At 41.1% G+C, this 22800-nt stretch overlaps 1 protein-coding gene across 1 annotated transcript in view; it reads right to left on the reverse strand.

Moving 5' to 3' along the window:
• The window catches only part of TBCEL (tubulin folding cofactor E like), a 72664-nt gene that overhangs the window by 19550 nt on the left and 30314 nt on the right, over positions 1-22800 (reverse strand). The window contains exons 4-7 of the mRNA XM_006103403.3: positions 19909-20090; positions 18050-18306; positions 14591-14717; positions 12941-13057 (exon numbers count right to left, since the gene is read on the reverse strand). Of these exons, the coding sequence (XP_006103465.1) occupies positions 12941-13057; positions 14591-14717; positions 18050-18306; positions 19909-20090 (683 nt within the window). The remainder of the gene's footprint in view (positions 1-12940; positions 13058-14590; positions 14718-18049; positions 18307-19908; positions 20091-22800) is intronic.

Consider the following 22800-nt stretch of genomic DNA (forward strand, 5'->3'; position numbering starts at 1 on the left):
ACATAACAGCGTCAAGATGTCAACTCTCCCAAATCAGCCAGCGGATTCAAGAAAGAAACAGCCAAGTTACAGTGGGATTTTTGTGGAACTGGATAAGCTAATCCTAAAATTCATAGGAAAAATGGTCTATAATGACTATGGTATTCTGAAAACAATAATTAGGTGGGGAAACTTACTCTAATTGGGAATTCAGACTTACAGCAATTTAGCAATTCTGTAATGGCACAGGAATCGACAAATACACCATAGAACAAAACAGAGCCCTGAAACAAAACCATGTATGTATATTTGTATGTTGCAAACAAGACAATATGACAGAGGCAGCATTACAGATCAGTGGTGAATGCCAATTATCAACATGGGGGGTTGGGGGAGACAAATACTTGGATCTCTATTTGACACCACACATAAAAGTAGATCCCAGCGGGATCAAAGACACAAATGTGAAAATACTTCAAGAAAAAAAATCAGGAGATTATCTTAAGTTATCTTTGTAAAGGAAAATATTTTTTGAATAAGATGAAATAAAAATAAACCATAGAGGATTGATATTTTATATTAAATTTTTAGAAATTCTTTAAAAAAATACAGTGAAAAGATTCCATTGAAAAGCTACAGACTGAGAGACGAAATTACAATGCATGTTGACAACCAATTATAAAATCCTACTTTATATTTTAATGGATATATAAAATATAATCAGCAGACACCAAGGATACAAATCAAGTTTTTGCCAGTGGTCACTTCTTGCAGTAAGGAACAGGACTGATAATAGAGTCCAAAGAATACTCCAACTTGATCTGTAATACTGTTCCTTTTAATTAAATAAACTTGAAGAGTAAAATATTAACATTACCAGTTCTGAACAGTGTAAACATGAGTGTTTTATTATTTCAGTATTTTTCATGAATTGATTCTAAAAAGCAAACAAAACACAAAAGATAAAGCTGGCCCCTTGCACTTGCCAAACAAAAGCTGGGGCCCCGGATCATCCCCCTGGACACCAGGGCTTGGGCTGGTTCTCTGTGTCTTTCCTTTGCAGGTAGATTCAAACCCCCACACAGAATTCCAATCGCGATAAGGAAGGCAGCCTATCTCCCCCCTTCCTTCCCCCGCCTTCCCGGCTGGGAAAGTGGCAACAAGTCAAAATAAAGCCCCAGGTAGTCAGAATGACAAAGGCTGTGCCCTAGGGGAAGCTCGCCTTTCAGAGGCTCTGGGGGCAGGAGAAAGCCCCTTTGTGTCCCCGACTTGCGACTCCCGGGGAAGCGAGGAGGGCGGGGCCAGGGCCCTGTGGAGGATGATGGAGCCTGGCAGCCTGGAGAAGCCCAGGAGACCCAGGTCCTGGGCAGGAATGTCTCCTCGCACAGCAGGCCCTCTGTCTGCGAGGAGCATGAGGTCAAGGACACAGCACACTAAGGTTTCTCCAGCACCCGGACAAAATGAGCCTCCCTGATGGTGTCCAAATACAGGCTGCTGCCCGCTCTCCAGCGCAGGGTGATCCGATCCGCTCTATTCAGAAAAGCCATTAGTCTCCGTATTATACAAAGCAGACCATTGCGACTACCAAAGAAGCACCTGACAAACCAGGAATCTCCCAGGGTACAGTGTAGGGAGCCTGGGGCCCGCAAGCCAGGTCCCAAAGAGAGCAAACCAAAGCAAGGCCTTTACAAAGCCCCATCTGGCGCCGCCACTGCTCTGACAGCAGCATCTCCTCCATCACATAACTGTTCACGGGAGCTACGCCTCCTAGAACTCCTCAGGAGAAAATGTGAAAGTTTGAAAAATAGAGACACCCCAAATCAACGAATTTACTTTCCGCCAGTATCCTCAAAAACACAAAGAAACCATTGAATCCCCAAAGATGCAGGTACTCTGATTTATAAAATAAAAGTTACATAGTTTCTCTTTTTCTTTTTGTCTCTCTTTAAAACTATGACTGGACTAATCATCGGAGAGATGCAAATCAAAACAACAATGAGGTACCATCTCACACCTGTCAGGCTGGCTATCATCAACAAATAAACAAACGACAAGTGCTGGAGAGGATGCGGAGAAAAGGGAACACTTGTGCACTGCTGGTGGGAATGCAGACTGGTGCAGCCACTATGGAAGACAGTATGGAATTTCCTCAAAAAGTTAAAAATGGAACTGCCATTTGACCCTGTGATCCCACTTCTATGAATATATCCCAAGAAACCAGAAACACCAATCAGAAAGGATATATGCACCCATATGTTCATAGCAGCACAATTCACCATAGCTAAGATCTGGAAACAGCCTAAGTGCCCATCAGTAAATGAATGGATTAGAAAACTGTGGTATATCTACACGATGGAATACTATGCTGCTGTAAAAAAGAAGGAACTCTTACCATTTGCAACAGCATGGATGGAACTGGAGAGCATTATGCTAAGTGAAATAAGCCAGTCAATGAAGGAAAAATACCACATGATCTCACTCATTCATGGATAATAAAGACCATTATAAACTTATGAACAATAATAGATACAGAGGCAGAGCTGCCTCAAACAGATTGTCAAACTGCAGCGGGAAGGCCGGGGAGGGTTGGGGGGCAGGAGGGAGGGGGGTAACAGATCAACCGAAGGACTTGTATGCATGCATATAAACATAACCAATGGACATAAGACACTGGGGGGTAGGGGAGGCCAGGGGATTGTTAAGGGCAGGGGGAAAAAAGGAGACATATGTAATACTCTTTGTAATACTTTAAGCAATAAAACAATTAAAAAAATAAAATAAAAAACTATGACTGGATATTAGTGGAGTACAAATAAGCAATTTAAATTAAAACTCTCAGAGAAAATTAAGAGATAAAGTAAACACTTTAAAATGAAGGAAAAACTGATAACTATAGGCAATGTGGACAGACATCTGATAAAGGGCAAGGCAAAAATAATAAACATATATACTATACCAGCTCCATAAACATGAAAGTCCCTTCCTCTCTAAATGATACTTTTCTACCCCATGAGAAATCAGGTCTCTAAATACCAAAAAAAAGAGAGCAGAGCTTCACAATGTGTCTTCTGAGGATGCGTCAAGTGCGTGGAGAAGTGCAGTGCCAACGTGCATCTCTGTAAGACACAGGCAACCTCCAGCACACACGCCTGCCTCTACTAACGTCTCACTGGGAACTGGGGCTCTGGGGTTCTCAGCTTCTCCTACATATAACCTAAAGTCTGCCCCGTGCCTTCCCCACTGAACCCTTCTAATGATTTCCCACAGCTACACAAAGTCCTGGTCTCCTGGTATGTCATAGCGAGGTCTTTAATAGACTGCTCTGGTCCCTACCTCCCCCCAAGAATTATCTGCCAAACTCCTGCTTGCTTTTCATGAAGTCACACAGAACCCTGTAGTTCACTACACGTGAAGAGTTACCACGTGCTCCTGTGCCGCACTCAGAGCTGCCTGGGTTCTTCTCTCCTAAGCGTCACCAGATCAAGTCATTTTTCAGGAAGCCCTGCCTCTTCCAGCAGAGCTAAGACGTAGAGCACACGTGACTGGTACAGGGGAACCATGGTTCTTGAACTTAATTATTTCCGGAGGCTGTTCAAGAAGCGATTTGTATATATATATATATATATATATATATATATATATATATATATATATGATTAGACAATCATATACTGTGCATACTGATCAACCGGATATTTCCAATACCAACCTACATAGATATTACAATATAATTGACTATATCCCACTGACTATATTGTAACTACAAATTTGTACTTCTTAATCCTTTCACCTTTTTCATCCAGTCCCCAACCCCCCTCCACTCTGGCAACCAGGAGTTTGTTCTCTGTATCTATGAGCATGTTTCTATTCTGTTTGTTCGTATATATTGTTCTTTAGATTCCACATATAAGCTAAATCAGATATTTATCTTTCTGTGACTCACTTATTTCACGTCCATTCATGCTGTCACAAATGGTAATATTTCCTTAATTTTTATGGCCGAATAATATTCCATTGTATATGTGCACCACTTCTTTATCCACTTGTCTGCTGATGGGCATTTTGGTTGCTTTCATATTTTGGCTACTATAAATAACACTGCAATGAACATGAGGGTACATATATTCTTTCCAATCAGTGTTTTGGATTTCTTCAGATATATACACAGAAGTGGGATTGCTGGGTCATAGGCAGTTCCATTTTCAATTTTTGGAGGAAACTCCATGTGTTTTCTATACTGGCTGCACCAGTCTTCATTCACAGCAACAGTGCATGAGGGTTCCCCTTTCTTTTCATCATCACATGTTGTATATTGATTTATTGATGACTAGAGGCCCGGTGCACGAATTCATGCATGGGTGGGGTCCGGCCAGCCTGCTCCTGGGTGAACTCCAGTCGAACTCCTGGTCCAGGGGGCAAATGTGCCTATTACCCTTTTATACATAGGACTAAGAGACCCCGGTGCATGAAAATTCATGCACTGGAGCGGGGGGGGGGGGGGGAGAGGGCGTCCCTCAGCACGGCCTGCCCCCTCTCACAGTCTGGGTGCCCTCAGGGGCGGGAGGCAACCCAGCAATCAGGGGAAGGTGACGCCCCATCACACCTCTCCTGCTGCCATTTCCTGCAGCACAAGCCTTGGCTGGCCCTGGTTACCTGAGCCTCGGGTGGCCCTGGGCGGCCCAGCTACCATCCAAGGCTTACCTGCACCTTGGGCTGGCCCTGGGCGACTGGGCAGCCGACATCCGAGGCTTGCCTGTGCCTTGGACTGGCCCTGGGTGGCTGGGGGACTCAGGAGGCAGGCACATGGAGCGGCTGCACCCACCTGGGGGCGGGCCCAGCTGTGCCACGCACCTGCTGCCCTGGCAGGGTGAGGGGAGTGGGCGTCGCCATTTTGTGGCTGTGGGTGCCGCCATCTTTGAGGGCATGGTGGTCAATTAGCATATTCCCTCTTTATTGGCTGTGGGTGCCGCCATCTTTGTGAAGGTGTGAGAGTCAATTAGCATATTTCCCCCCTTTATTAAATAGGATAGCCATTCTAACAGGTATGAGGTGATATTTCATTGTGGTTTTAATTTGCATTTGATGATTAGTGACACTGGGCATCTTTCATATGTCTATTGGCCATCTGTATGTCTTCTTGGGGAAATGTCTATTCAGGGTCTCGGCCCATTTTTTTATTGAATTGTTTGGTATTTTGGTGTTGAATTGCATGAGTTCTTCATGAATTTTGGATATTAACCCCTTATCAGATGAATCATTGCAAATATCTTCTCCCAACCAGTAGGGTGTCTTTTTGTTTCCCTGAGATTTACTTTGCTGTGCAAAAACGTTTTAGTTTGTTGTAGTCCCATTTCTTTATTTTTGGGGGGTCCCCTTACGCAAGGAGATATGTCATAAAAAATACGTCTAAGAAAAACATCAGAGATGTTACTGCCTATGATTTCTTCTAGGACTCTTATGGTTTCAAGTCATATTTATGTTTTTAATCCATTTTGAGTTTATTTTTGTATATGGTGTAAGAAGGTGGTCTAGTTTCCTTTTTCTGCTTGTATCTGTCCAATTTTCCCAGCATCATTTATTGAATAGACTGTCTTTACCGCATTGTAAGTTCTTATTTCCTTTGTCAAATATTAAATTACCATATAGGTGTGGGTTTACTTCTGGGTTCTCTATTCTTTTCCATTGACATATATGGTCTTTTTTTCTGCCAGTACCATGCTGTTGTGATTACTATAGCCTTGTAATATAGTTTGATATCAGGTAGGGTGATACCTCCAATTTTGTTCTTCTGTCTTTCTTTTTTAAAAAAAAGAAGATATTTTTATTGATTTCAGAGAAGAAGGGAGAGGGAGAAAGGGATAGAAACATCAATGATGAGAGAGAATCATTGATTGGCTGCCTCCTGCATGCCTCCCACTGGAGATCAAGCCCACAACTCAAGAATATGCCATGAATGGGAATCAAACAGTGACCTCCTGACTTATAGGTTGATGCTCAACCACTGAGCCACATCTCTCAGGCTGGTGGTCTTTCCGAAGATTGTTGTCTATTCATGGTCTTCAGTGGTTCCATATAAATATTTAAATTATTTGTTCTAATTCTGTGAAAAATGCCAGCTATTTTGATACAAATTGTGTTGAACCTATAAATTGCTTTGGGTAGTATGGACATTTTAATTATATTAATTCTTTCTATCCATGAGGATAATCTATACTGCCATTTATTCCTTCTTCAATTTCTTACTATAGTATTATTATTATTATTATTATTATTATTATTTTTACCTCTTTGGTACTATATTTTATAGAGGCAACTGTAAATGGGATTGTTTTCTTGGTTTCCTTTTTTTTAATAGTTCATTATCCTATATAATAAAGAGGTAATATGCAAATTAACCCTCACACCCTCACAAGATGGCTGCCCACAACCAGGCCAGCAGGGGGATTAGTTAGGGATGACCAAACGACTGAACAAGCAGGCTGTGTGGGGCGACCAGGCCAGCAGGGGGTTTAGTGAGGGACGCCCAAATGACTGAACAGCAGGCTGTGTGGAACGACCAGGCCAGTGGGAGGGCCATGAGGGGTGACCAGGCCAGAAGGGGGAGCAGTTGGGGGCAACCAGGCCAGCAGGGGGGGCAGTCAGGGGCGACCAGGCTGGTAGGGAGGGCAGTAAAAGGTGACCAGGCCAGTGTGGGGGGGCAGTTGGGGGCAATTACGCTGGCAAGGGGGAGCAGTGAGGGGTGACTAGGCCGGCGGGGGGGGCAGTTGGGGACGACCAGGCTGGCAGTGGGGGACAGTTAGGGGTGATCAGGCCAGCACGCAGAGGCAGTGTGGGGAGATCTGGCTGGCGGTGGGGGTGGGGGGGGGTCAGTTAGGGGCGACCAGTCAGGGAGGCAGGTGAGCGATTAGGAGCCAGCAGTCCAGGATTGTGAGAGGGATGTCCGACTGCCGGTTTAGGCCCAATCCCCGGGATCGGTGCACAAATTTCATGCACCGGGCCTCTAGTTGGTGTATAAAAGTGCAACTGATTTCTGCATATTTATTTTGTATCCTGCTACTTTACTCGATTCATTTATTAGCTCTTATAGTTTTTTGGTGGTAGAATCTTTATAGTTCTCTATATACAGTACCATCATCTGCAAATAATAAGTTTTACTTCTTCCTTTTCAATTTGGATGCCTTTTACTTTTTTTTTTTTTTACTTCTTCTTGTCTGATTGTTATGGTCAGCACTTCCAGTACTATGTTGAATAGCAGTAATGAGAGTGGACATCCTGTCTTGTTCCCTATCTCAAGAGAAATTTTTAAAATTTTGTTTTAAAGTCTATTTTGTCTGTTGTAAGCATTGCTACCCAGTTTTTTTCCTTTTGTTTCCATTTGTATGAAATATCTGTTTCCATTCGTTTACTTTCAGTCTGTTATTTTTTGTTCTGAGTTGGATATCTTGCAGACAGTATATACATATACATATATATATATATATATATATATATATATAATTCTTATTCATTCAGTTACTGTATGTATTTTGATTGGAATATTTAATCCATTTACATTGAAAGTAATTATTGACAGGTATGCACATATTGCTGTTTTATTCTATTTAAAAATATTTTTATTGATTTCAGAGAGGAAGGGAGAGAAAGAGAGATAGAAACATCAATGATGAGAGAGAATTATTGATTGGCTGCCTCTTGCACACTCCTTACTGGGAATTGGGCCCACAACCTGGGCATATGCCCTGATTGGGAATCAAACCATGCCTCCTGGTCCATAAGTTAATGCTCAACCACTAAGACACAATGGCCAGACATTTATAATTATGTTCTTTTTTAATTATTATTTCTTTCTTATTTTTAAAGAAGTCCCTTTAACATTTATTGTAATCCTGGTTTGGTGACAATGAATTCTTTTAGCTATTTCTTGTCTGGGAAGCTATTTTTTCCTTTCCATTTGGGGCCTTGCTGTGTAGATTAGTCTTGGTTGTCGGTCCTTGCTTTACATCACTCTGAATATTTCATGCCAGTCCCTTCTGGCCTGAAATGTTTCTGTTGAGAAACAAGCTGATAGTCTTATGGGAGCTCCTTTGTAGGTAAGAGTCTTTCTCTTGATGCTTTTAAGATTCTTTGTCTTTAACTTTCCATTTTAATTATGATGTGTCTTGGTGTGGCCTCCTTGGGTTCACTTTCTTTGGGACTCTGTGCTTCCTGGACTTGTGTGTCTTTTTCCTTTACCAGATCAGTGAAGATTTTTTTAGTCATTATTTATTCAAATTGGTTCTCAGTCCCTTGCTATCTATCTTCTCCTTCTGGTACCCCTATAATGTGGATGTTGTAGCACTTCATGTTGTCCTAGAGGTCCCTTGAACTATTCTCATTAGTAAAAGTTTTTCTTCTTTTTGCTTCTCTGATTAATTTTTGCTACCTTGTCTAGTCATTCCAAATCACTGATTCCATTCTCTGCTTCATCTAATCTGCTGCTCATGCCTTCTAGTGTATTCTTAATTTCAGATACTGTTCATTTTTGAGTGGTTATTTTTTGTGATTTCTATGTCCTTTTATATGCTTTACGTTCTTACTTAGTTCATCCATTCTTCCCCTAAGTTCCTTGATCATTCTTATAACCATTGTTTTGAACTTTGTATCTGGTAGATTGCCTCCATTTCATTTAGTTTTTTGTGTTGTTTTTTTTTCCTAGCGATTTCTCCTGTTCTTTCATTTGGGGCATGCTACTTTGTCTCCCCATTTTGGCTGCCTCTCTGTGTTTGTTTCTGTGTATTAGGTAAATCTTTAATGTCTGTCAGTCTTGATAGGCTGGCCTTCTATAGTAGGTGTCCAGTGTGGCCGATTGGCGTAGTCTCTTTGATCACCAAAGTTAGGTGCTCCAGGAACGTCCCTTGCATTGGTTACATGAGCCCTCCTGTTGCAGTTCAGTTTTGCTTGCTGTTGGCCCATCTCATCCATGGGTGGGGTTGACACTCAGGTTGGCTGACTATGAGGACTAACTGCAACCACAGTGAACAAACTGCTGTGCAAAAGCTGACCCCATCAAGTGGAATTAATCCCAGCAGGGTCTGTTGCCTGCAAGATCTCTCTTTGGGTGTTCTGCTTGTGAAGCCAACTTGGTCATGCTCTACTGTGGTCTGAAATGCAGAACTGGGTGTGTTGGCTCTTGGGTGTCGTGGAAGGGACTCCAGTGCATGTCACTGTCAAATGCTGTCCTTGAGGGCCCTGGGCTACCTCTTTGGAGCTACCTACCAAGCAATCCATAGTTTGTGGCTGTCTCTGCTGGGCCTTGAGTATACAAGGGACCAGCCAAGCTGCATACCAATGTTGACTTCCACCAGTACCAAGCCTGGGGGCAGGTCAGCAAAAGGGCCAAGGCACAGAGATATGCCTCCACCTGTGGGCCACCTGTTAGGCTTAGTCACTAAGAGACCCTCTGGCAGTATGCAGGTTATGTGAGGTTATTCTCAGTGAACCACCGGGTAGAAACAAGTGATGTTCATGAGGTTGATACACATTCAATCTTGATGCTAGTACTGGGCCTGAGGCCACTCAGCCAAAGTTCCAGGGTATACCAAGGCCAGTTGCCACCCACCTGAAGCCTGTGGACCTTTGTGTCTCAGGGAGTTTTCAGGTTAAGGCCAGTAGAGTTCATGAAGCTAAAACAGACCAAGATGTGGCCATGTGGAGGAAGAGCTCTGCACAGGAATGGTGGTGTCAGTCGGGGCATGTGGTGAGTGGTGAGTAGGTGGAGAAATGAATCTTCTCGAGAGCCTCCCATTAAAGTCTGTTCCACAGGCCTAGGCTGGCCACAGCCAACAAACTTCTCTGCAGGGAACAAGTGTGGCAGGGCAGGGCCATAGGTGGTCGAGACAGTAAACTAGTGCATCCACCCAAGCTGACGCAAATGGAGGCAGAGTGCTTGACCCAGGAAAGATGGCACCTGTGAGCTGTGCGGGAGAGGGACTCAGCACAGGGACAATGGCGGCTGTCTATCTAGCTCTCTCCTCAAAGCCACATAACCCAATCTCTCCTTGGATGACTCATCTCCTCTGAGCCCTTGAAGAGGGGGACTGGGTTTCTAGTAGACTCCCATCTCACTCTGGCAGATGAAATTCCTGCAGATTTTCAGTCAGATATTATGTGGGCTCCCTTTTTCTAGTTCTCTTGGCTGGGAAGCCCAGAGTGAGGGTAAGTCCCACCACTCCACAGGGGAACCTTTGCAGATGAGATATCCCGCCTAATTCTCAACCACAACATGCGGGTGCTCTGCCCTTCCCACTAGTCTCAATGTGGCTGCTTCTGTACATCCTTGGTTCTGAGACTTCTCTTCAGCTGGTCTTCAGTTGGTTATTCAGGCTGGCTGTTCGATAATTTGGTCCTGGGAGGAGGTGAGCACACTGCTCTGATCTCTTCTTGGATCTCCAGTAGATATTAAAATGGCTTGATGGCATGTAGCTAATTAAGCACAGAGTGCTTAGGATTAGAATAAATGGGCTATCTAATTTCACGGAGAGTGAAATGTGTTTTCATTTATACAAGGAATATATGAGAGCAGGTAAGAAAAATTTTTTTAAATGTAACTGTGGGGAAGATATGTGTATAGATGTTGGGTAGTCAAAGTGGCAGACTACAGTTGATATTCTTTTTGCTGATTTGTTCCTATTGGGAGAAGAGTCCCAAGATCTACCTCACTGCAGAAGCCAAAGTGGAGCAGATAATCCCTCTCCCTGTCTCTAGGGAAAAGGGATGTGAGCACATGCCTTAAATATAGCCAACCAATTGGTCAGATGCATAATTCTGAAGTAAAGATCTGTATTTTCATTACTTAGGAAGAGAATCAAAATCCATGGCAGAGCTGTAAGTGTCCAGTGGTAAAGTCCAGATCTATCATGCCCAGATGTGACAGTGGCAGCAGAGATATATAAAACAAACCATGAGTTGAAACCTTGGCTATCCTTGCCTTCTTTGGTTCCTACCTATTTTATTTTCCCAGTATCCTCCTAATAAATTCTTCCACTGATTCAAGATTATTTCAGGGACTTTTATTCAAGAACAGTGACCAGCATAAACACATGAATGGCCTTTAGCCATCAGGAACAGAGAACAATTCACTGCCTGTATATATACTGGAAGTTAAGGAAACTATAGTGGAAGACTCTGGCTCAAAGCTAGAATATTTACTTTTCTTTTATACTAGAGGCCCCCAACTGCCCTCCCCTGCTGGCCCGGTTGCCCCTAACTGCCCTCCCCTGCAGGCCATCTTGTGGAGGCCATCTTGTGCAAGGGCGTGATGATCAATTTGCATATTACCTCTTTATTACATAGGATTTTTATTGATTTCAGAGAGGGGAAGGGAGAGAGAGATAGAAACATCAATGATGAGAGAGAATCATCAATCAGCTGCCTCCAGCATGCCCCCTACTGGGGATTGAGCCCACAACCTGGGCATGTGCCCTGACCAGAAATCAAATCTTGACCTCCTGGTTCATGGGTCGACACTCAACCACTGAGCCACACCAGCTGGTCTAGAATATTTCTTTCTTTCATTAGTATGTTAGTTTGAGTCAAATGAACCTATAGATAGATAACCATTTTTTACCTAAAAAAAAATTTCATGCAGTTTAACCTAATATTTCTGGGCTGTATTCAGAGGCATGATAATATCTATTTCTCTCTACCTGGCTATTCTTAACTAATATTAAAAAGTTACCTTCTATTTCTTTTCCTTTATTGAATTAACAAAATTATACAGGTATCAGGTATATAATTACAGAATACATTATCTGTACATTGTATTGTGTGTACATCACCCCAGGTCAAGTCTCCTTCCATCACCATTTTCCCCCCATACACCCCTCTCCACCTCCCTGCTGCAATCACACCACTGTCCATGTTCATGAGTTTTTTCTCTTTTTTCTTTTAATCAATCCTTTCACCCTCCAACTCAGCCCCCAACCACCATCCCTGACAGCTGTCAGCCTGCTCTCTGTCTATGAGCCTGTCTCTATTTTGTTTGTCAGTTCAGTTGCATTAAAAGGCATGGTACTATCTATCTCTCTACCTGGCTATTCTTAGCTTAATTAATTAATTAATTAATTATTTTAATCCTCACCTGAGGATTTTTTTTTTCATTTTAGAGAGAGAAAGAGAAACATTCATGTGAGAGAAAAACATCAATTGCCTCCCACACCTGGCCTAACCAGGGATTGAACCTGCAACCTAGCTATGTGCCCTGACTGGGAATTTGCCAGCAAACTCCTCATGTTAAATGAGATTTCGTATAATTCTTAAAGTAATTAAGAAAAACATATAACTTATGAGTACCTGAGTATAGTTACCAACACCTAGAAAACTGGAAAATTTATTTTCTTTTACCTATAACATACATGTTGCATTTCCTTTTATATTTACACAGCATTAAAGGTAGTTCCTCACCAAATAATATATAATAACTCTTTAGACACTTAAAGGTAATTATTAATTTAGCCCTCAGCATTTCTCTTCATACTCAGCCATACTAAATTCCTTTACTATTTCCTGGAATCTGCTTTCCAGTCCTTTCTCATAGTCTCTGAACCTAGTACACATTTGCCAAATCTTCCAAATTGCAGAACTCAGTATATCCTGAAAGCAGGTGAAATGTGAAAGAAGAGACCAATTTTCGGCTTATGGAACATATGCCCCCAGAGAAGATGATTAAAAAGAAGTCAATGATGTGAAGTATGAACTGGGAACTACCAGAAGCAGCCAAATACTTACGTGTGCAAGGCAGACACAACACACTGTGGAAAATGAGAGAAAATTGGTTGGCTTTCGTGTTTCTTTGTTTTTTAACCTATCACCAATCTCCTCTCAGAGAGTCCAATAACAAGTTATTAGATTCTGCTCTACAAAAATAGTTCTTAAGTTGCCACAATGCCTGCTTCAGTGCCCCTGAGCTGATGGGAGCTTTTACCTGAATGGCACTTCTTCCTGTGGAACAGCCACGTAGTAACGAATGAAAAATCTCTCCGAGTCTTCTCGCTCATCGTCGGTAACAACACTGCCATTAAGTTTGGAAACTGATGGCAATCTGTCAGTAAAACCAAAATAAAGACATTTTCAGATATTAAAAGCATTTAGCTTTGGAAACAGAATTATTGACTTGAGCCATTATTCTCTTGAAAGGAACTTTTGGTGCAGCTCTGCTTGTGTACAACTACTGACAGACTAAAGGGGCATAATATAAAAGGAACCAAAATATTTAAGCTTCATTTTTGGATGAGACACTGCCCTTTTATAATCACAACTCACTGTTCAAAATAACATTTTAGGTGGCATTGTCCAACCTGAACATAATGCAAGCCACATACGTAATTTACACACAGTCTCTAAACCTAGTACACATTTGCCAAATTCCAAATCGCAGAACTTAGTATATCCTGAAAGCAGATGCAAATGTATACTAGGTTTACCAGCCATATTTTAAAAAGTAAAAATAAAGCAGACGGAATTCATTTTAATAGTATATTGTATTTAACCCAATATATGCAGGATTTAATCATTTCAACCTGTAATCAATACAAAAAAATAACTCATGAGATACTTTACATTCTCTTTTGCATATAAAGTGTTTGAAATCCAATGTGTATTTTATGCACATAGCACATTTCAATTCAGACTAGCCATATTTCAAGTGCTTAAAAGTCACACATGGCTAATGGAACCAAACTGGACAGCAGAAGTCTATAGAGTAGTCGGGACAGTTTGGTCATATACTTCAGGAATCAGCCTATTATATTTACAAAAGAACTACGTAAAAAACACAAGACCCACAGCAGGACTTGTCCTTCCTGGAAGACAAGGATGCTGAAACTGATTTCTTCAGGGAGGTGTCAATGTGCATGTCCCTGCGAGTGGCAGGGAAGCTCTGTTGGGTGTCAGTGGATCAGAGAGATCAACACTGTTTAAGATCTTCTTCCAGGGACCTTAAAGCCTACTGCTCTCCTTTCGAAACTGCTGTGATAGTGCACAAAGAGAGCAGATCAAAGCTCCATGCCCTTCACACCTTAGCTGAACATTGCTGCTGCTAAGGTACATACAGAATAACACGCAAAGGTCATTTCAGTAGTCTGTGGGAGTCTGAGACAGGAAAGGAAGAAGATAACAAAATAGTAGCTATATCTAAGTCGACCTATGTAATAATCAGAAAATAAAGATGCTGCTCTCTTAAGTTTTACACTAATGCAACAGCCTGATTTTTAGTATTTACACTTTAAATGACCACCATGTTAACAGAAAAAATAAGGACAGCTGATTCTATCTACCTTTACTTCATGACCCAAGACAGAACTTCAAATATTATAAGTATCAAAAGTATAAAAATAGAATAGATTGGTGAGGGAATTTTGCAGTGGTCTTGGCAGGCCAATTACATTTCACATTTTTCTCATCATATTGCATTCCTTTCCTTCCAGGATTTCAAACTACAAAAGCAGCTCCTTCAAGCACAGTCTGTTCACGAGTTGGATCAACTTATAATGCACTCCCTCCTAAGGAGTGTCTAATTCCTGCAATGCAATCACAAGGCCCCAGGGGAGGGAGGCAGAGGAACTGGACAACAGACCTGGCTATTACCAACTTCCTGCGCTCCTCGGTGGTGTATGGCTGCAGAAGAGGAATGCCTAACAATCTCACTTCTTCAAGTTTAGGGAATGAATTTAGTTTGTCAATGTCTTCCCAGGACTGCAAACCTAATTTGAGAAACATATTTTTTAAATAAATCCAGAAAAGTACACGAATAAGAAGATAAACATAGAAAAAAAACTTCAGTTAATATGTGAAATATTAAAATAATCGTAAACTAGTTAGAGATCCTGAATTTTTTTTAATCCAAGGAAAGAATGGAATACATTTTCACAGCATAAAGACTTCCCTAGTCTCTCCTATCCCTGTGATCCCAGTGGTCAAGGAGAGAGACCTTCACTCTCCGGCATCCACTCATTTACTAACGCTCCATCTCAACGGCTTGTAAAGAGAGTCACAGGTGATTTCAGTAAGCAGGATGTATGCCATGATTACAGAAAAATGGTGATATGATAAGTTTTCCCATCAAGTACAGACTCACAGAACAGGACCGTTTATTGATCAGTAGATTCTGTCAGACTCAAATGTTTTTACCTAATAAATTCTAAAATGGGGCAAGTTCAACAGATTCAGAAACTAAGTATTAACTCTCTTTCATACTGTCCTGATTTTGGGGACAAGGAAAACAAATTCAAAATTTAAAGGAAACAAAAACAAAAAACCTGAACCTTTGGGTAAGAACATGCAATAAATTAAGTTCATCTAGTCCTAAAATGAAATCCTTCCTATCGCTGTGAGTAAATATATCACCCAAGTCAATACTTGGCAGTGGTTGGAAAAATATCCCTGTAACAATGTAGCTGGCCGATTTTACAACACGTTGAATCCAAGTTAGAAAATGTGATCCCTTCCTATTTCTGTCCATCTCCAATGAAGATAAAGCAAAGGAGCAATTTATGAGGACTCTGGTGCATGACCCCCCCCCCCATCACAACCGTCCTCTCCCTTCAGCATGGCATTTCCATCCAGGAGGAAGAATGGAATTAGCTCAAGGGGTGTCAGTTATGAAACAAACAGCTTCATTATGCAAAATACTAGTTTTTAAAACTTAGTTCTCACCCTTATACCTTCTATAGTGAATTCAACTGTTTATATTTTTTCTGTTGTAGATTATTTACTTTAAGTTATGTAGATGTTTTAAGAAATAGGCTACCAGTAAAAGACAATGTCATGAGAATGAAAAGAAAAGCCACAGACAGGGAGAATATATGTGCTAAAACATATCTGATAAAGGATCGTTACCCTATAAAATACACAAAGAACTCTTAAAACTCCACAATTAAGAAAATGAACAATCTGATTAAAAAATGGGTGAGAGACCTAAACAGACACCTTACCAAAGGATATATATAGATGGCAAGTAAGTATACGAAAACATATTCAACATCATATGTCACTAGGGAAGTAAAGACAGAAAAAAGGCCTTTCTTTTTATTTGCTGTGACCTTCCACAATTTATGAGAAGTACCTGGTAATTAAACCCCAAGATATTACCTCCTCTGTTTCAAACAGCCCCTCTGTTCAAACTGTGGGACAAGATAAGCTACTCTCAGGCTACATTTTTGCATCCACCTCCTCCCTGCTGTTTTCAGAACGCAGGGATAACTCCCACCAAGGAGTCTCTAATTAGTAAAAAGTTCACTTCCCCATTCCCCTTCAAAGAAGCCTCTTTTAAACTTTCATAACTTTTGCTCTAAGCTTGTTCTACAGGCTTGGGAAAAATGCTGATAAGATAGCTCCCTAGCACATCTGCTGGACTATCTTCTGGAAAGCAAATAAACTGTAACTTTTCAAGACAACTCCTCCCTTCCTTGTCACCTAGCAATGACAGCATTATTCTTTCAAAGTGGAAGCGCTTTTTGTTCCCTACCCTGTATTGACTAGCAATGCACCAGCCCTTTCCTTTCTTGGAAAGTAAAATAAACTTTCTGCATCTCTTCTTAAGCTGTGAATTCTTCCACAGCCCGTCACCGGCCAAACCCTAATATTTTGGTGGCCCGTATAGGGAGTTAACTTCTCCTCTGTCTCTGGAAATTCTATCTCTTCTCTCAGTTGTGAATTCTTTCACAGCCTGCATCACTGCCCAAATCTAACAAGGGAATTGCAAATTAAAATAACAATGAGATACCACTATGCACCTATTAGAATGGCCAAAATCAAAACCTGACACCACCAAACGCTGACAAGGATATGAAGCAATGCTCATTCATTGCAGGTACAAAATGTTACTTTGGATACAGTTTGTCAGTTTCTTACAAAACTAAACATACTCTTACCATATGATTTAGCAATTATCCTCCTTGCTATTTACCCAAATGAACTGAAAATTTATGTCTACAGAAAAACTGCACACAGAGGTTTACAGCAGCTTTATTCATAATTGCCAAAACCTGGAAGCAACCGAGATGTATTTTAGCTTGTGAGTGGATAAATAAACTGCGGTATATCCAGACAGTAGACTAGCACTGGTTGAGCCTCACAGGGTGTAAGTGCTAAAAATAAAATAAGCTATCAAGCCATAAAAAGACATGAAGGAAAGTTAAGTGAAAGAAATTAATCAGAAAAGGCTACATACTGTATGATTCCAAGTACATGACATTTGGAAAAGGCAAAACTATGGAAACAGTAGAAAACATGAATGGTTGCCAGGATTGGGAATGCAGGGAGGATAAATGGGCAGAGCATAGAGGATTGTTAGAGCAGTGAGACTACTAAGTATATTATACTACAGCGGTAGGTACGTGTCATTATACATTTTCCAAACCCAGAAAATGTGTACCACCAAGGATGACCCTAATGTAAACGAGGGGGTGATGGCGTGTAGTGCAGGTTCAAATGTAACAAACGCATCACTGGTGCTGGGATGCTGAGAGTGAGGGAGGTTGTGCTTGTGTGAAGGGAGGGAGCATGCGGACACTTTCTGTACTTTCTGCTCTATTTTGTTGTGAATCTAAACTGCTCTAAAAAATAAAGTTTGTTAATTTTTTAAAATCGGCTAAAAATATTCACTCCTGTGATACACAGAATTAGATGGCAACAAACTGGCAATCAAATGTATAAGTACATACTAGAAAAGAAAAGAGAAAATCTGAAAGGCACAGCAGTTTGGGATTCCCTAACCTAAATCCACACAATATGGTCTAGTTTGCAATTCCTTATATTCTTTTTACTCTGCCTTTTACTATACAATTCATCAATTTCACTCCTTTCACAGCATGACCCCTTTAATATATAAAATGTAAATAGCTAATATAATGCTTGGCCACTTGATTTATGACAATGAATCCTTAAATTCAGCTAATCCACAGGCACCTGCAGGTCGCTCCTGAAAATGATCCTCTGAGAAGGCAGAGCTGACTGCAGGAATACACTTGCACTGCATTTCATGCATAAGCTCAGCTCAGTTCACATGTGGAATGAGAACAAGCCAATACCTCACCTGACTTGTGGAGGCTGATGGACCGCAGGTTAGGAAACAACCTGGCCAGTGAGTCGTCAGGCTCCTCAATAGCGTTCAGGTGGTTGTTGGCCAGGACCAGGGTATCCAGTGAAGGAAACATAGCTCCTAACTTTCGTATTTCAGTCCAGTCTTGGAGATTGTTGTCTGTTATATGTAGGAGCTTCAGAGAATGACAGCAAATAGAAGGACAAGACACTGTTTCATAGTCATTAAGGCACAGGAAGAGCTCCTCCAAACTGGAGAGAAAAAGAGAAATGTTTCATTGTGTAGAGCAGTTAACCTCCTACTTGGCATTCACTCAAGAAATAAATAAGTGCTACTATGTGTGAGCCTCTGCTAGGTGTTACAGAGAAAATACAGATATCTTCCTGAAGCTAAAATACAGCTGAGACCACAGCAGAGGAAGATATAACCCAGAACTAAATTAACTTGTGCTTAATTAAGCAGTACTAACTGTAAGTACAATAGTATTTCATAGAGACATGGAATTAAAATTGTGTTAGAATAATCAGGCAAGGGTGCATAACCTTGAAGGAGGGGCAGACTTATACAAGAGAAGATGGAAGAAAATTCCAGAAAAAATAAGAACAAATATTTAGAACAGAAACAATACCTACCATTTATTGAATTTCTACCCTGTGTCAGGCCCCATGCCAGATGCTTTATAGACTGACTGTTCTTCTATTTCTGCAAGGTAGATCTAGTTATGCCCATTTTATAGACAAGGAAATAGAGCTCAGAGAGGTTAATTAGCTTATCAAAGGTCATATATATATATATATATATATATATATATATATGCCTAATATGCTAAGTGTCCGTCCCTTCGACTGATAGCTGGGATGCATACTGACCACCAGGGGGCAGATGCTCAATGCACAGGCATGGAAACATGGAACAGACTGATGAATCTCAGAGGGAAGGGAGGAGGGGGAGGGCGGGAAGAGATTAACCAAAGATCTTATATGCATACTAGAGGCCCAGTACATGGATTCGGGCCAAAACCAGCTCTCTGACATCCCCTGAGAGGTCCTGGATTGCGAGAGGGTGCAGGCCAGGATGAGTGACCCCACCAGTGCACAAATTTGTGCACCGGGCCTCTAGTTTGGTGAGAAATGGAACTGGGTTTAAAACTCATTCTGTGCCATACTGGATGCTGCAGGCATAAGGAAACCAATCTCATTAGAGTGATGGTGGGAAACTAAAGTAGAATAAGTGGGGTGAGAACAAATTCTGAAAAGCTTTGATAATTTTCATATTTACACAGTAAAAAATCTATAGCTTCATATATTTCTTTAAAATACTTCCTTTGAACATTTATGCATACTTAAAGATAGATACAAACAAATGTAACAAAGCATCTCTAAAATGACAAGAGTATAATTTCTTGCATAAATTATTGAAAAGAATACCAGGTTTATTTCCAATGAGTCCAGCTATGTACAATCATCTGAGTGTTAATATATTTTAGAGATACTGTGATTACTTTTTTCCTCCTAAAGAAAAGGTTGAGGCAAAATTCTGAAACCAGGTAATCAGAAGATTAAAATGGAGAAAGGTTGGATTGATCTAGAAATGATAAGTGCTATTCTCAGGGCTATTTTCTAGCCAAAGAATGGCATATCCTATGTTACTCAACACTGAACAAGCATTCCAGTAAAAACGCTCCTGGGTTACATTCACGCCCTCATTGTAACCACTCCATTTTGGTAACCGTTCTCCATTGTCTCTGCAGGCCTAGTGTTTCTGAGTGGCAGGTCGCAGGGATTTCATGCACGGGCAGGTGACGACCAGCCCCCCCGCCCCCCCTCGCCCCCCCAGCATGCACTCCGGCTTACTCTGGCAGCTCCTGCAGGATCGTGTGCACTGTCTCCCAGGAGGCTTTGCTGTTATTGAGGACAAGTTTGCGAACCCCAGAGAAGGACCCAGCACATGTTCTTTCTAAAACTGACAAATTCAGAGGGTTGGAACTCAGGTTTAGAAACTCCAACTGGGGAACATTTGACACAATTTTACTGACCTAGGAAGAAAAAAAAATAGCATATCAGGCAATAATCACAGTTTCTAAATAGCAATCATGTTCAGACAGGCCTAAGCGAGTGGGTCTCCAGGCAAAGGATCATTCACATTGGGGAATTCTATTTGGTGACAGTACCCAGAGTAGCATAAATAATTTCAACAAATCTTGGCAAATAACAATATCCTTCTATGAAACAGTGTCAGAACAGAAAAGTAATGGTACAAACAAAAAGATTTCCCATGTTGCCTTTGGCAAGGTTTTTATTCTGTTCTATATGATATTCTATTTGATAAATGGAGAAAAGACAGTTTAGATGACATTTTAGACTACAAGTTATTAAAGAGCTCAGTTTGGGTCCTCTTTGTAATCCTCTTTGAATATCTCCTTTCTTCTTCCATCCTCATTACAACATTAAGGCTAAGTGAAATAAGCCAGCCAGAGAAAGACAAGTATCACATGATCTCACTCATATGTGGAATCTAATGAACAAAATAAACTGATGAACAAAGTAGATCCAGAGTCACAGAAGCATGGAGCAGACAGACGAATCTCAGTGTGAGGGGGTAGGTGGTGGGGAGAGATTAACCAAAGAATTTGTATACATATATGCATAACCCATGAACACAGACAATAGTGTAGTGCAAGGCCAGGCGGGAGGAGGTCAACAGGGGTAGGGGGAGTGGGGGGGGAGGGGACATCTGTGATACTTTCAACAATAAAGATATATAAAAATTACTTTATTAAAGACCACAAAGTAACAATTCAGGTGTTCAAAATTGACTACATAGCCACAATCACTTAGAAAACAGGTTCAGCTTGGGTCAGAGAGATACTAAACTTTAAAATATATTGACTAAAAATATAAAAAAGCACCAAGAACTATATAATAAGAGAGAAAACATGATCATAAATTTAATAATTTAACTAGTAAACTGGTAGACACACAAATTTTAAAAAGGACCTGAGCATTACTGACCTTAGCTACTGGCTTTGCGTAGCACTAGACTCTACATAGCTTCTTTCACCACATGCCCCCAACAACTTGCAAGATGACTAATAATATTTCCATTTTAACAAATTAAGAAAATGAGCCTCAGAGAAGTTAATTATTAACATCTTGTGTTAAGTCAGGTCTCAGAGTCACAAAAGCCAAATCTGAAGTTAAAAATCAGAAAAGCAAATCTCAAGTCAGCCCATGGTTCTTCCCAATATACAGGCACCCGCATCTGCAGTTTTGCTTTCCACAGTTTCAGTTACCCACAGGCAATCATGGTATGAAAGTATTAAATGGAACATTCCAAAAATAAACAAGTCACAAGTTTTAAATCAGGTGCCACTGCGAGTAGCATGATTACATCTCGCTCTGTCTGGCTCTTCGCCCCCAGGACAGAAATCACCCCTTTGTCCAGGTGCCCACCCTGCATACACCACCTGCTCCACCAACTCATTAGTCACTTAGTCGCCATCTTGGTTATCAGATCGACTGTTGTTCAAGTAATCCTTCTTTCACTTAATAATAAGGCAAGGCACAAGAGCAGGGATGCTGGCAATTTGGATGTGCCAAGGAGAAGCCATAAAATATATGTACAGATAAAACATCATAGTATATATAGGGTTTGGTACTAACCAGTGGTTTCAGGCATTCTTTGGGGGCCTTGGAATTTATATCACATAGATAACTTGGAATTTAGATCACATGTACCACAACTAGTAAATTACAAATATAACCAGAAAAAAATGAGAACTAGGCTTAAAGTAACATAAAATGCTAGAAGCCCAGTAAATGTTTAAACATCAGAGCCAGGCAATGTGGTAAATGAAGTTATGAGAAAAGGAGTTAGCAGAATACTGGTAGGTAGCACTGGTTTTGGAGTCAGACCAGGTCCCAACACTTCCTAGTTGTGTCTTAAACTTTCCAAAGTTCAGTTTCCTTATTCGGAACATACAGAAACTAGCACCCATCTGTTTCACAGGATTGCTGGTAGAACTAAATGAGGAATGTGTGCCAAGCACTTCACCCAGTGCATGGCACTCCTTTTAGAAGCTGGCTTCCTTGCCCAGGAGAACGTAAGCTCTAGGAAAGCGGGGACAGCACTTACTTCTTCATTCACGACTGCACTGGGGGCACTTAATGTTTATTGCATTAGTTAATGGCACAAAATCATACAATAAATGTAATTACTACTAATATAAGTTTAGTATGAACCAATATGTCATGTCATATTCATTTTATTTAAATGTCTTATTTAAAATCATTGGTAGAATTTCAAAATAAATATACTGACTCCCAGCATCCACCCTCCACCACTGAATCAGAAGCTGCATGGGTAGGACAAGATTCAGGGTTGCAGAGCTCCACAGGTGCGGGAGCTGTGGTGGGAATAAAAAGCACCTGCCTTCACACCGACTGCACTGCACTGCACTGCACTGCACTGCACAGCTCAGGAGCTGTCACCTCAGCGAGGAGACCACCTCCGGGGGGCTCAGAGGAGCTGGCAGGGGTGGCCCTCACATGCACTCTTTCCCGCTCTCCTCACTAACTCTTCGAAGTGATACCATATTTAGCCCCACTTTCAAATGAAGAAACTGGCTATCTTTAGAGAAAATACACTAGGCTTCAGTTTAAAAAATAAGGAATTATACTGGGTCTCTACATATCCTCTGCTTGAACAGCATTTGTGTGATATATGGCTGGAATCTGGAGGTTTAG

The sequence above is a fragment of the Myotis lucifugus genome, unplaced genomic scaffold, assembly GCF_000147115.1.
Source record: "Myotis lucifugus unplaced genomic scaffold, Myoluc2.0 scaffold_484, whole genome shotgun sequence".
Lineage (NCBI taxonomy): Eukaryota > Metazoa > Chordata > Mammalia > Chiroptera > Vespertilionidae > Myotis > Myotis lucifugus.